This window comes from Peromyscus californicus, unplaced genomic scaffold (genome assembly GCF_007827085.1).
Source record: "Peromyscus californicus insignis strain IS unplaced genomic scaffold, ASM782708v3 Scaffold_22__1_contigs__length_63687245, whole genome shotgun sequence".
In the NCBI taxonomy this organism is placed as follows: domain Eukaryota; kingdom Metazoa; phylum Chordata; class Mammalia; order Rodentia; family Cricetidae; genus Peromyscus; species Peromyscus californicus.
This window is the reverse complement of record NW_026294525.1, coordinates 33,758,148-33,772,828: the sequence shown is the minus strand read 5'-3', so window position 1 is coordinate 33,772,828 and position 14,681 is coordinate 33,758,148. Positions and strand designations below refer to the sequence as shown.

Here is a 14,681-nt window from a genome sequence, read left to right as displayed (position 1 = left end):
TTGTGAGCTGTCACCCATGCTGGGGTGGGCTTTGGTGATGCAGCTGTCTGAGCTGTTTTTGCTTCTGAAAGTAACCCCAATAAAAACATGTGTTCACCAAGTTGAACTTTGATAGTGTCGGTATTTTGGTCTGTCGTGGGCTCCCTATCTGGGATGAGTAGATGTGTGTTTTGTGACTCCCTAGGAAGTTTTGCCACATAACACCACCTCATGGACTATATTGCGTAGCATTTCTTACATCAAAATTGGGGTTGTTTGAAAGGTTGAGGAAATAACTTTCTACTAAACTAAAATGTTAACGCGTTGAATAATTCATAAAATTTGCTTCCTCATATCATGGAGGGTACGTTACATCACCCAGGATGCTGCCTTTCAATGATTTGTGAATTTATAGGCACGTGGATTTCCTAACAGTTGGTCCCTAAGTCACCCAACTCAAGTTTATCCAGCTGATACAGCCTGGCCTCATAGGTAGAGGTCACCTTCCCGTTGTGCGAACAGGTTTTATGTTCTGTGGATTTTTCGAAAGAACTTTCCTCTGTGACAGCCTCATGGTTGCTGGCTAATTACAATGTCATTTTTCTGGTGAAACTTCTGGAGCAGTTACCATTGTCCAAGTTTGAGCTCCTGAAGGATTTTGGTTTTCTGGCCCCCACTTTTCTCCGGCCTCATCTCCTTTTACCTCAGTGCCTCTTTATTTCCTCCCTCTCTCCTATATTGGGCATGTGTTTCTGTCTTGTCACTGGTATGTTCTGCCCTCTCCACACTGGGCCACGTAACCGTACTATTTTGAAATAAAGCACAACCATCTTTTTGGGTGCAGAAGTGAGAGAAATAGGAAATTGACTCTCCGAGGGAGCACCTTACCTGCACTGTGTTTCCTCCTTTCACTTAGCTCCTTCTGTCCATCGTTGGTCAGTTTACACATGGGGAAACTGAGGACCAGAGTGTTTATTCCTTTGCTCAAGTCAGTTATTGCAGCTCTGGGGTGGAGGAGACTGCGATGGTATTGAAACTGACTCTCTTGACACTAGTGCATGGCTGTCTGTCTACAGGCAGAGTGTTCGCAGACTGAGACCAACAGACAAGGAAAACGGTACACATGTAGAGAGGTGGGAACTTCCTTGGGTGGGAGGGACCAGGAAGCCTTCAGAAATCGGGCATTATTTGAGCTGAAAATGCTCTTTGTGAAGACTTCTTGGAAGGTGTCAGGGAAGAGAGCAGAGCAGGGTTTCCAGAGGCAGAGTCATTTTAGCAGGCAGGGTGCTAAAAAAAAAAAAGATTGTGGTCATTATCATGGCATTTCTACCTTAACCAGCTTCAGGAATTTTGCCGTTACCTGATTTGTTCTTTGAAAATGCAAATAAGCTTTAGTAGAGTAATGTCTACAGGAGAGGTTAGCTATGGAAGAGGCGACTAAGGGGCGGGCAGTAGAAAGGTACCGGGTGGGGCTTCCCCAGGCCTGAGTCCTTTCTCTACCTGAATATCTAATGGCATCTGAAATATTTCTTCAGAGAGAATTAGTCCTCTGAGTCAGAAGGAGTTAGTCTTTCAGAGTCCCTCAGTAAAACGCAGATGCTCCCTGGAGAGTGATAGCATCTTATCTAGTAAGAATAATTGCTCCTCATCAGAGAGCCAGACCTGTAACAGCAAGGCAGAAGCCAGCTGTAAATCCAGCCCCTCTTCCTAATGCATGGCTTCACCTTGTCTCAATGAATGTTTAAAACAGTTTAGTGACCAGACATCTTTGCCCTTAAAACATCTTGGTAAGTGGGATTCAGGGTTCATCATCGAAAGTAATAAAATGGAAATCATAATCTCAATAGAGTCTTTTAGTGATCTATTAGTAAAGAGACCCCAAAGAGGGAAAAGAGCTTTTCCCCCTAGAAGCAAAAATAAAGAGCAAAGTAGATAATTTGTTTTATTGGCCAAGCCAAATAAATAAAACCTGAGGCATAATTCTTTATTTTTATTTATTTATTTCTACTGACCTGGATAGATTCATGTGTAGAAAAAGCTGCCCTGCCAACTTTATGTTTGCCTTGCTTAATGAATTACTTTTGTAAAGTTTATAATTTGATATTTTCAGTTGGAGAATGGAACACATGAGAAATTTCATAGCATGCCAAAGTCATTCATAAAAACATGGAGGACCCATGTGTTTAATTGGGGAAACAAAAGGAAATGCATCAGTCTTTCTGGAATTCTGTATTTGGACCTCTGGTCACGTCAGCATCCCTATTCCTCCTAACATTTCTCTTCATTAGGAATGTCATGAAAGACACAAAATCCAGGTTGAGAAGCCACAGCAAAATGGATTCCCTCTGTCTTTTCTCGAAGAGTGGGATGCTCTGAAAGTTCTCAGAGGGTTTTGATTTCTGAGCTGAGTGACTGTAGGAATGAGCAGATGTGCTCTGAGTTCTAGAGTTTTAGGGTGCCTTTCGGGGTACAGTGAATTCTATGAATCCTAGTCTCACAAGTGCGCACATAGCTTCATTTTACGCCTGTTTTGTGCGTCAGTCCTTGAAGTCCATCCTTGGTCTCTGGCTTCCGGCTGTTCGTGGTGTCCCCAGGTGACTTTGCGCGTCTACTTTGTGTTTAGACTGTCAATGATGGCAGTTAATGTTAGCAGAAGGAGAAGGTGGCTAAGATTAAATGTTGCATTTGCAGACATCCGACCTTTGAACTTTACAGGTATTTGAGCCAAACCCTTGTGAGTGTCAGGCCTGCACTTTTCACCCAGAGGTCTGGCGTCCTTTCTCAGGCGTGTATAATGCAGGGTGGTTTGCAGTGTAGCAGCCATTACGATCCTTTCTGTCTTCTCTAAATGTCTGGGGCTATTGCTCACATCTTACATTTGTCAAGTGAGCATACATTAGCATAGATAGCAAGTCATGAAAGCAGAATTATTCATCTTAAGTGAATCATCATTTGTGTCTATTAAAAATAATCTGAACTCAGAATTGATTTTTGTATCACATTCTTTAATATCATTAAATAATGATCTTGGTAGCTTGTTTTAGCGACTCTTGCCCAGTAGATGGTACTGTCAGCCTTATTTTGAAGAGTTGCTAGTTAATTTTTTTTTGAACTTTAAGGTTTCTTTCTTTCTTTTTTTTAAGTTGTTATTTTTAGTTTTTGTTCGTGACATTAATTTTTTTTTTTCTAAATTTTCTAAACTGACATGGACACTAGGTATACTACACACATTGCTTGTGAATTTGTTCTCAGAATATATAATAGGGAGAAAACATTCTCTCCTTCCTGAACTATTTCAATTCTTTCAATCTAGGAAGTATTTGATAATTTTATACAATGAGTGTGGAAATTACATATAACTGAGTGAAAAATCTGAAACATTTTATTGTCCTTTCACATTTGAGCTTTCTACCCCTCTTCCTCCTGCTAACACCTGTGAATCCTGACAACCATTCTGTTCTATGGAAACTAGGAATGAAAAAAAAAATTTAGATCCATGAATTCTTGAATCTGAGAGATAACAGGGTCCCTGCCGTAGTATAATAGCAATGATTAAGCCTTCCACGTAAATATAAGTGGGTTGATGCAGAAACCCGCTTTATCTGCAGCTGCCATAAGTTGAGAGGAGGCTTGTAGGACCAGGCATGAGAACTCCATGACCTTCCTCTTTAGTGATGAAATGGCATGTCGCAGACTTGTTTACTCTTACAGTGATTTCTCCATTATCTCCCAGTTCTTTGGGAAAACTGGGACTGAAGTGCATGGAGAAGCTTTGAGGGTGATGAAAGAAAAGGGAAGTGTTCCTGGGGAGGGAATATCCTGTAACACGAATCTTAAAAGGATTTTTAATAGTAAACTCAGAGCCAGATATCAGGGTGAAAGCTGAAAGATCAGAGAAGCAGAACAGCCAGCCACTAGCTTACCTCTACAAAATCCTCAGCCTCAAGAGATTGAGTTCCTGTTTCCTCACGCCTTGTATATCTTTCTCTGCCCAGATATCATTTCTTGGGATTAAAGGCATGTATGCTTCCCAGCACTGGGATTAAAGGTGTGTGCCACCACTGCCTTGCTCTGTTTCCAGTGTGGCCTTGAGCTCACAGAGATCCACACTGGATCTCTGCCTCCTGAGTGATAGGATTAAGAGTGTGTGCCACCACTGCCTGGCCTCTATGTCTAATCTAGCTCTGTCCTCTGATCCTCAGGCAAGTTTATTAGGGTACACAATATATCACCACAATATCTCATGGTTTATGTATTTTTGTCTTGGACTACAAGGAGGAAGGTGACAGGCCATTATGTCCTTCTCTTTGAATTTGGTCAGCTTTAGTGAGATGAATCAATTCCTTGGGGGAAAAAAAGAGACTTGCCCTCTAGTAGCTTTGCTAAATAAACAGTAGTATTAAGTAAATAAAAATCTTAGTGGAAACATGTCTGAGGAGACAAATAGAAGTGACACCTATTACTTTGGTCCAGTCTTCCTCGATCCAAAATTCATAAAACAAAAGGGCTCATTGTTGCTAAAACGCTTATCCAAGATAGGACTGTTTTACCCTTTGCACGTGGTTAATTTGCTTAAAGACTGCGGGTCAGTCATGAAATCGATAACACCCTGAGGAATTTTGTAAATTTTGCTTCTTTTTTCCTTCTGTGTTGTTTGCCAGTTTAGGGTGAATGAGTTTGGAGCTTTGGAAGTTATCACAGATGAAAGTGAGATGGACAGTGTCAAGAAAGCAACTGCCACCACCACTTGGATGGTCCCAACTGCTCAAGAGGGTAAGGCTGGACTGCCCACTGCCTACTTCTTCTTATTGAGAGATTTAAATATGTCTAAACTTTTAGAGGAGGGCCAAACTTCGAAAGCCCTGGATTACTTTTGTGTCTCATGTCCCTACATAAATTTTTGTAATGCAGTAGACAGGAACCAGCTTTTACATTTTAAAATAATTATACACTGTCTTGTTTCTAATGCCAGATCTGTAATAGCACGAGGTTAGTTGCCAATTATCAAGTAAATCCAACTTGCTAATGGCCTGCCTAGGTGATTTAGCCAGAAAGCCTGGCACTTTTTTTTTTTCCTCATCTACTCCAATGGTTGTAACTAACATCTATATGCTGACGACTCCAAAATCTATATCTCCAGCCCCGACCTCTCCCCCGAGCTCCAGGCCCGTATTTCCACCTGCCTACTGGACATCTCCACCTGGATGTCCCACAGGTACCTCAAACTCCACATGTATGAAATGCAATTCATTCTCTTTTTCTTTCTCCCTTCCCCTAAACCTACTCTTTCCTCCGTAACCTGTATGTCAGCTGACGGTAGCACCATCTCCCTGGTGCATAATCAAGAAATATAGGAGTCATCCTGCATTCGCCCCTCCTACTCCCTGTTCCCTAATGCTCTTGATTTTGATTCCCTAAACAAGTCTCAGATCTGGCCTTTCCTGTTGTCACTGCCACTGCCTTAATTTAGGCCTCTAACTCTCCCTGAAACTACTGCAGAAGTCTCTTAAATAATCACCGCTTCTAACTCACCCCTTCCCAGTTTATCCTGCACCCTGAAGTCAGTGGGACTTGTGTAGACTGCTCACCTGCTGCTTTGCTAATTTCTCTTTGCCACCCTAGCAAAGCCTTCCAAGATCAGGTGGCCTGCACCCACCTGCTTGCTTTATCTACCTACTCTATCCTCTTCTCTGGCTCTTTGAGCAACACGGACCTACATGTCATTTTCCCAGTCATCCTATGGTTTCTACTTCCCTGCCTTTGTTCATGCTGTTTTTTGTTTTTGTTTTGTTTTGTTTTTGTTTTTTGTTTTCTGGCTCAAATGCCATTTCTTTCTTTGTCTATTTTTCTTTGGCCTTTAAAACCCTGTTGAGGGGCTACATTAGAAACTCCTTTCCTGACCTTACCCATGGCTGAATGAATCACCTCTTCCTCTGCAGTCCTAGAACTTGCTTGTACTTCTATGAACTTCTATGACTGCATGCATCCCACATGATTAGGAGTCCTGGGTTTCTCGTATGGCTTCTCTTCTAGACTGTGAGCTGTCTTGGGCGAGGTCTGCACTGACATAATCAGTGTCCAGCATAAATTGGTGCCTAATAAATGTTTGCTGAATGATTCAGGCAGAAGGAAAATACGAGTTCCTAAATGATTTGGGTAATTATGATCCAGGAGATCAATTACATTAAAATTACATGTGTTGATTTAATCAATTAAATTAAAATCACTCATCAAAATGTTATAAACATGAGGTAACTTAGATGACCTTTTTAGCATTAGCAAAGATCCACCTATAGATTAGAACTTTTAGGCCAATAGTATTATCTGAAATTCAGTAACTAATGAAATTTTTTTCATTCCATGTTTAACTCTGTAGGTCTCATGTGAATATTTTGTTTGTCCTTTTTGGAGATTGGTTGTTGTTGAGATAGAGTCTCACTAAGCCAAGCAGGTCTTAAACTCAAAGAAATCCACCTGCTTCTGCCTCCCAAAGGGTGGGATTAAAGGTGAAAGCCACCGCACCTGGCTCTCTATCTAGATTTTTTTTTTCAACAGAAGTGATTCAACTGATTTTCTGCTGTGTTTAGCCCTCATCCCCAACTTTTTAGTTCAATCACTGATTCATTCAACAAACATCATTCTTTACTGTGTCGCTAACAAAATTAGTAGAAGAGAAAGTTTACATATACTTTGAAGTGCCTGCTGACATGGTTTTAATTTCTTCTCTTTCCCCCCTCCCCCATCTTCTAGTCTTTTCAGAGAAGACTGGGGTACCATTCAGGTTGAAGGATCAATCAAAAGTAGATGGGCTTCAGTTTTGTGAGAACTGTTGTCAGTATGGCAATGGAGATGAGTGTCTTTCCGGAGGAAACTATTGCAGCCAGAATTGTGCTCGGCATGCCAAAGACAAGTAGGTTTCCTTCCCTTCCATCTATGAAATGGGTCAGAGACTTCCAGATCATAGTATCCGAGGAGACGGAGCATTAAGTGTGCCGTAGGACATCTGTCCCCTTCTCATACCTGTTTGCTAGACTTTCTCTCTGGTGACATATGACCCTTGACCTCTCCATTGGACCTAGTGCCTTCTCTGGAAGGTCTATTCTAGTAGCAGTATTCCGTCTCTATAATCGACCACTGTTACATTAATTTGATTGTTTCCAGTGAAGAGTACTTAGGTGTTTCTGACCTATGCACACATTAGGATATTACTGATATTTATGACAACACACTTGTTTATTTCCACATGGGGAACTAAGGTCCTCCGTGGAAATGTCCATAGTAGATAATGTAATAAGTCCTTGTAGGATGACCTCAGTGGATATGCAGTAAGTGATGTGCAACCTCCCCATCTGGGGACTATCTAATAAAGTGCACCTTAGGAGCAAAAAGGTGTGTTTCTTGCATGTTATAACATAGGACAAAGTAAATAACTTGACATTTATTTTTTTAGTTTAATTTTTTAAAAAACTTTTATGTGTATGGATGTTTTGTCTACATATATGTCTATGACCACATGCATGCCTCAGAGACCAAAAGAGGACATCAGTTCCCCCTAGAACTGTAGTTACAGGCAGTTGTGAGCCACCATGTGAGTGCTGGGAATTGAACCTGTGTCCTCTGGAAGAGCAACCATTGCTCTTAGCCACCAAGCCATCTCTCCAGCCCCTTGACTTTTGTATTTTATTGGAGATTCTCTTCTATCATATTTAATATTTGTATTGGTAAAGGGATTCTTTACAAATTTATAATCGGTCTTTTCTACTGGATTTGCCAATCTTAAAACTGTTAGTTCCTTGGTTTCAAATTGCCCTGGAAACATATATCTCTACATAATTGATTCTTTTATTATTATGGGAGACAAATAATTATAAACCCATTAGAATCCATTTTACATACATTGATAGTTCCCTTTTGAAGCTAATATATAAAATAATTTTCTGTTTTTACCCAGAAATATCTATGAAACATGATTTTAAAGGTTCTCTACACATACTATATGCTATGGATTTCTCTTAGTAATTAAATGTTCCTTTAGAGAGTAATTTTTTCAAATAATTTTGCATCAATAATGAGCATGTAGATATTTGATAGGCATTTTTTCCTGTCACTGTTTTGGGGTTATAAACACAACAGAGATCAGAAGGACGAAAGAGATGGCGGTGAAGACGAGGACGAGGATCCTAAGTGTAGTCGGAAGAAAAAACCAAAATTATCTCTGAAAGCTGACTCCAAGGAGGATGGAGAAGACAGAGATGATGAAATGGTTAGTAGCCCTTGTGTGTCTATTCAGAGACATGGGCAGTCTTCTTGGGGTGTCTAGTCACCAGATCTGTTCTGGAGTCAATTACTTGAGTTAGATAATGCTAGTTCAGGGACCACTTATGTCAGGAGATCCCATTCCACTTTATGCCTCACTATCACCATCTAAAAATGAGAATCATAAGTAACAGTATCCCTCCATCAGTATTCAGAAGTTGGATGTCCTGAAATTTATTACTGGGATGAGAAGCAACAATCAAACCTTAAGTTTTGTAGATGAATTTCAAATTCTCTTACCAGCAAAATGCCAATACAATTTTGGTAAATTGTAGACAGATCTCATGAACTATGTGAGTGGATAGGAAATGACATGTAACTATCTAGTGTGTCTAGGGAAAAATATCATTCAGCATGCATTCATTGGAATGTAACTACTTTCACCCTGAAGTAGGTATTAGTAGTTCTACAGGAACAGAGGACTTTGAGGTCTTGAAGCATTTCACCCAAGATCAACTATTGAGCAATTGTTAGCTGCTAGATGCTATTCAATGGACTGGGAATGTGGAGGTGAATAAGACGTGTAGCAGGATTAAGGTCCTTCTTCATGAAGACAGTGTGTTCTGGCTAAGGAGACATGATAAACAAACAAAAAGAACCAGAGAGATGCCAGTTTGTCCTGAGTAGTGCTATGCTGGTATTTAAAGTAGAGCATTAGGACTGACTGATTGGTTTAGATTGGATTTTAGGGGAGAGCTCCTAAAAAGACAGGAACACTAAGATGTGAACAGTCAGGAGGAATCTGCTATGCGCATTCAGCCCTCTGCACAATACAACTTCTGAGTGAGAATACCTAAAGTGGGATCAGTTGCAGCACGTTTTGTTGGAGGGCATTCTCAAAAGTCATTGAGGTGCACAGATTAGGGAAGAGGGGCATGAGGAAGCGGAGGTTAGTGTGATTTGGGTCGGGGCCACTTCATGGCTTCCTGAGTGTAGTGGGAAGACCCTGGGAAATTAAAGGCAAGGGGCTGCTGTGGTCTGACTTGTTCTTTGCTTGACCAGTTTGCTGTGACCTATATAAGCAGGAGTAGAGTCAGGGAAACCAGTTAGATATTCTTGTAATCGCTAGGTCAGAGGGCCGAGTAAGATAGAGGTTAGGTGATTCTGTTAGAGTTAGGGTTGTGAGGATATAAGAAAAGGGAAGAGTCAGGGATTCTATGAATCATAAATTCCTGGATTGAATACATGCCTGGAATGTGAAGGCAAGGGTGGAGTAAAGACTCAGGAGGCCTTTGGGTGTGCAGAGTTTCTTGTGCTTCTTACCTACACATCTCAAAGTCATTAGGTAGGCAAACACAGACACATGGAGTCAGGGAAAGGAAGCTAGAGATGTAGGGGGAAATTATTTAGCATACAAATGACCTTGAAGGGTGGGAAGATGGTTGTCAGTAAGGTACTTGCCTTGTGACTATAAGGACCCAAGTTTAGATCTCCAGAACCTTATAAAAAGCTAGGTGCAATAGCACCTGCTTCTAATCCCAGTGCTGAGGATATGGAAACAAGGGGGTCCCTGGAGCTCACTGGCTTGAAGCCTAGCTTGCCTGATGAAGTGTTCCAGTCCCTAGGAGAGCCTGTCTAACAGGGAGGTGGAAAGGGCTCGAGGAATGACACCCAGGGTTGTCCTCTGATCTCAATACCACTTTATGTCCTTCACAGCCCTCCTCACACTCAAAGAAATGACCTTAAAAACCTATGGGCTAGAGAGGAGCAGGGGTTGAATGGGTGTAGACATCAGTAGAGAGCCTGTGAAAAAGACCTAAAGAAAGAGATCTAAGGAACAGCAGGACACTGTTCATAGAGCTAAGATCAGGACATATTCTAAGGAGGAGGGAGCGGGGCTTGTACTCTTTCAGAGAGCAATTGGAAATGTTCTTTGCCAATGGCTCAGTTCAAAAGCAACAAGGTCTCTAGTGGACCCTATCACTGCTTTAAAAGTTAGGAAGCAAATATGAACAGCAGAAAGCTTTTTGACAGACCTCTAAGTGTTCCTTGAGACCAATTTCATGAACTTGTGAAGCCAAAATTTTTCCTTTCTTGCTGTAGGAGAACAAACAAGATGGACGGATCCTGAGAGGCTCCCAGAGAGCCAGAAGGAAAAGACGCGGGGACTCGACTGTCCTAAAGCAGGGTGAGCTGATGATGTAAAAACCGTGCTGACTCGGTGGCCCTGAAAACTGAGTTCAGAGATGCAGCTTCAGTCTTTATGTTTCTCCACACCACCACAGAGCACTCCTTTGAGTTTCTCTTTGGTGCAGTTTCCTCCATAAAAACAAAGGCTAGAGAAAGCAGCTTAGAAAAGGAACAGTAGCTAGTTTTCAAGTTGTTACCATGCATGTTTGGAATACCTTCTTTCATTTACTGGTTTATGCATCAAGATGGTAGTTCCTGCTTCTACCCCTTTGCCCAAACCCCTGTTCTTGCTCATTTCCCAAGATGTTAACTTTATTGTGCTGTCTTCTTCCCATGTGATCCCCCTTTTTTTCTTTTCCTTGGCCACGCCAGATTCTGTTGGGAAGTCCAGTTCTCAGTTCTTCCTCTTTGCTGTTTCGTTGGATAAACTCTTCTTCTTTGGTGTGGACCTTGGGTCATTTCCATAGAAGCTCCTCACAGCCTTGCACACATAGCCCAATGCATCTGCCCTGCCCGGCCTTTGATCGAGGTCACTCTGACCAGCACAGCCCAGCTACCAACCTGCACGTTTCCACTCTTCCCTGAAAGACAGGGCTGTGAATCCAGTGACCCATCATTCCCTCTCTGCGCTTGGAGGCACTCCTTGCTGGTTCTTCTGTTAATCCCCCAGAAGGAGCTGTAAACATTTCCTTCCACCTGTCTCTAGCTCACAGCAGAACTTCTGCATCCTTTCAGATGGCCTTTTTGTTTGTTTGTTTCCGTGATTAAGGGAAATAAATTAAATCCCGTAGTTACTCTACATGAAATGTCCTTGTTCTTCAGCCTTTCTTTTCTCTCCTCCTAATGCCTGCTCTGGATGAAATTCCAAACCCTCGGCTCTTATAGACCTTGTCCTTCCAGTCATTTTTTTTTCCCTTAAATGTTTCAGTTTCCTTCCTGTGTGAACTGCCTGCGTACTTTGCACATCGCAATGAACCCACAAGCGGTTCCAGTGTTGCTACTGGTCAACCTGTTTCATCCCTTCTCTTGTGCCAGCTCTTTGTCTGTCACATTTAATCCAGATCCTTCTGGTTTTTATTACATAGGCAGCTTCTGTACTTAATGAGTATGATTTTCACCACATTTCCAAGATGAGCAGATAGTCCCGACTCACTCAGTGCACCAGCCCTGTCTCGGTCTTCAGCTTCTAGACACCAAAGAAACAAACAGCACCCTTAAACATCTTGCTCCTGGAGGATTTTACTTCCTGTAGCTTCTCTGGGCTTCCCCCCCCCCCCCCCCCCCCGGGCTTTTCGTGCATTCCAAGTTCTTCCACTTTCTTCTGTCTTCATCAAGTGGATATTTATGCCACAGTTCATGTCTCAGTTCTTGTTTCTATGGAAGAGGAACCAGAAAAAGAGAGAAGTATCAGCCGTGGAAAGGGAAGAGCCAGAAAGCATCGTATTTGCGCAAGAGAGATGTCCTGGAACATTTCATTCATTTCTTAGCTTTGGAAAGTCCATCATTTGGTATACTGTTTTTCAGGGTTGCCTCCTAAAGGCAAGAAAACTTGGTGCTGGGCATCCTACCTAGAGGAGGAGAAGGCTGTGGCAGTTCCTGCAAAGCTGTTCAAAGAGGTATGAGTCCTTCTAGAAGCACTGTGGGTAAAGGGCGAAGGAGCAGGAAAGCTCTATGGTCATTTCCATTATCTGCTTAGGAAGTGTGATGTGGGATAATGTTTCAGGTATATTGTTTTTCTTTTTTCTTTTTCTTTTTTCTTTTTTTTTTTTTTTTTTGTCGGAGCTGAGGACCGAACCCAGGGCCTTGCACTTGCTAGGCAAGCACTCTACCACTGAGCTAAATCCCCAACCCAGGTATATTGTTTTTCATGAGAATGTTATGCGGAAGATCCCTCAAGGCAGCTATTACAACACTGTACACACTCACAGGTGCTTACAATTTTTTCCCAAATTTTCACTCACTTTTCATTATCAGAGTATTATTACTGAAACACCAGTAGATCCATATCATGTCTGATTAGGAGGGACTGAAAGTGAGTTACTGAGATTTGCATCCTGTTAAGAAACATTTAAAATGGTTTGCCAGATGTATTACTGATAAGAATAGAGCTTGTTACATAATATGCATGAAGGGGGCCACAGATAACATGTAAATTAGCAGGAATGGCTGTGTGCCAGTAAAATCTTACTTACAAAGCTGTGGTGGACACGATTTGACACACAGACTATAGTTTGCTGACCCTTCATTTGAATCACTTAATGTATTGTAAACTTCCCGTGGCTATCTTTCTATTTATGAATGAACAAAGGAAAGTATAGCGAACATTAGAGCGAGTGCATCAGCATTGAGAATTTTCATGCAAATGTATTAGTAATTACAACTTGTTCCAGATAATTATGAGTTGGGTCCTTTACAGAATAGCCTTTCACATTTTTAAAAAAAGATTTGTTTTTAATAATGTATGTGAGTTTGTGAGTGGTTGCCTGTGGAAGCCTAAAGAGACCATCAGATCCTCTGGAACTGAAGGTACAGGAGGTTGTAAGCTACCTGATGTGGGTGCTGGGAACCAAATGTGGAGCCTCTGTGAGAGAAGCAAGTGCCTGTAACTACTGAGCTATTTCTCCATCCCCACTTTTTCACATTTTTATGAATTGCTTGAATAGTAATACATTCATATGATTTAAAGTGTCAGTACTGAAAGGCAATAAAGTATGACCCTTGTGACTTTGTCCTTCTAAACACCAGCTTTGTCTCCGCTGAAGGGGCCAGTATGCTAGTTCTTATGTTTCCTTCCTAGAATGTCATAAGCAAATATAAGCACCTCCCTGCCCTGTCTAAAACACAGTGGCGCCAGGTGGTGGTGGTGCACGCCTTTAATCCCAGCACTCTGGAGGCAGAAGCAGGCAGATCTCTGAGTTCAAGGCCAGCCTGGGCTACACAGTGAGTTCCAGGAAAGGCACAAAGCTACACAGAGAAACCCTGTCTCGAAAAAACCAAAAAAGAAAAAGGGAAAAAAAAAAAACCCACAGTGGCAATGGCTGGCCCATACTTTGTTAGACTTGCTGTTTAATTTTATAGTTTGGAGATTATTTCATTTGAGGTCATTGATTCCCTCCATCTTTCTTTTTATGATAAGCCATAGTATTTTAAACACATTTATTCCATAAAAATTGAAGTTGCTTTCTATTGGTTTACAGGCAAATGCATATTTTTAATTTTTTTTTTTTTGGTAGATGCTTTAGTGAATGTGGTTGCACACCTAACATTTGCATATCTATGAATATCTCCGTTAGGTAATTCCCTAGAGTCAGAATTGCCGAGGAAGGCTCAGCTTTTTGTAGATAGCATGAAATTGCTACTGATTGTCCAGACTTTCATTTCTAGTGGTCTGTGCCCAACTTTGCCTTCATGGAGCCTTCCAGCACAGAGCCATCAAGCTTTTTGATCTTCGCCAATCTAACGGGAAATGGATCTTGTGTGATTCTGATGGGCAGAGTTGACTGTCTCTTCAAACCTGTCAAAGACACAGGCTATAAATCATGAGATTTCTTTTTCATGACTTGTTTGTAGCCCTTGGGAATTTTTCATCTGTCATTAGCCCTTTCCTTTTGGGATTTTAAGGAACTGTTTATTAATCTATATGTTTGGTGAGATCCATCTTTGGGATGGTAGGGATGGAACGTAGGGCCCTACTTGCGCTGGGGAAGCTCATAGCCACTGAGTCCTATCCGTAGCCCTAAGGGCTCTGTAAGAATAGAAATTGTTCACACTTTGAGCTAGTCTCAGTGGTTCTACAATGCTGCTGTTACTTTGTATTACAGCACCAGTCCTTCCCATACAACAAAAATGGATTCAAAGTCGGTATGAAGCTAGAAGGTGTGGACCCGGAGCATCAGTCTGTGTACTGTGTCCTCACTGTGGCTGAGGTGAGCTTTGCCTTGTATTTGCTTGGAAAATAAAATGATGGCTGTGGGGCTGTAATGATGAGGAAGAAATGTCCTTGGCTGAGGGTTCACTTCCTGTGAGGCAGGATGCTCAGTGTTTTTCATGTGTATTATCTCTCCTGATCATTGTGAGATATGTCTTGTGCAGCTCATATAATTTTTTTTTCAGCCCTGATTCACAGAGGAGGGACATGAAACCAGAGAGGTCAAGTGATCGGTCTAAGGCCACACAGTCTCAAGGTGGTGGACCTAGGGTTTGAAATGATGTCCGTCTTTGATTCCATAGACTTTGCCATACTGTATGTTCCTTGA

The 14,681-nt window shown here is 41.7% G+C and overlaps 1 protein-coding gene across 9 annotated transcripts in view; it reads left to right on the top strand.

Moving 5' to 3' along the window:
* L3mbtl3 (L3MBTL histone methyl-lysine binding protein 3) overlaps nucleotides 1–14,681 on the top strand; it is a 114,778-nt gene that overhangs the window by 27,511 nt on the left and 72,586 nt on the right. For 7 of the 9 annotated variants that reach the window (XM_052751238.1, XM_052751242.1, XM_052751236.1 and 4 more), the window contains 7 exons: nucleotides 4,641–4,752; nucleotides 5,120–5,194; nucleotides 6,730–6,889; nucleotides 8,113–8,242; nucleotides 10,339–10,423; nucleotides 11,950–12,041; nucleotides 14,247–14,351. In XM_052751238.1, the coding sequence (XP_052607198.1) occupies nucleotides 4,641–4,752; nucleotides 5,120–5,194; nucleotides 6,730–6,889; nucleotides 8,113–8,242; nucleotides 10,339–10,423; nucleotides 11,950–12,041; nucleotides 14,247–14,351 (759 nt within the window). The remainder of the gene's footprint in view (nucleotides 1–4,640; nucleotides 4,753–5,119; nucleotides 5,195–6,729; nucleotides 6,890–8,112; nucleotides 8,243–10,338; nucleotides 10,424–11,949; nucleotides 12,042–14,246; nucleotides 14,352–14,681) is intronic. The other 2 variants (XM_052751241.1, XM_052751239.1) reach the window with 2 other exon arrangements.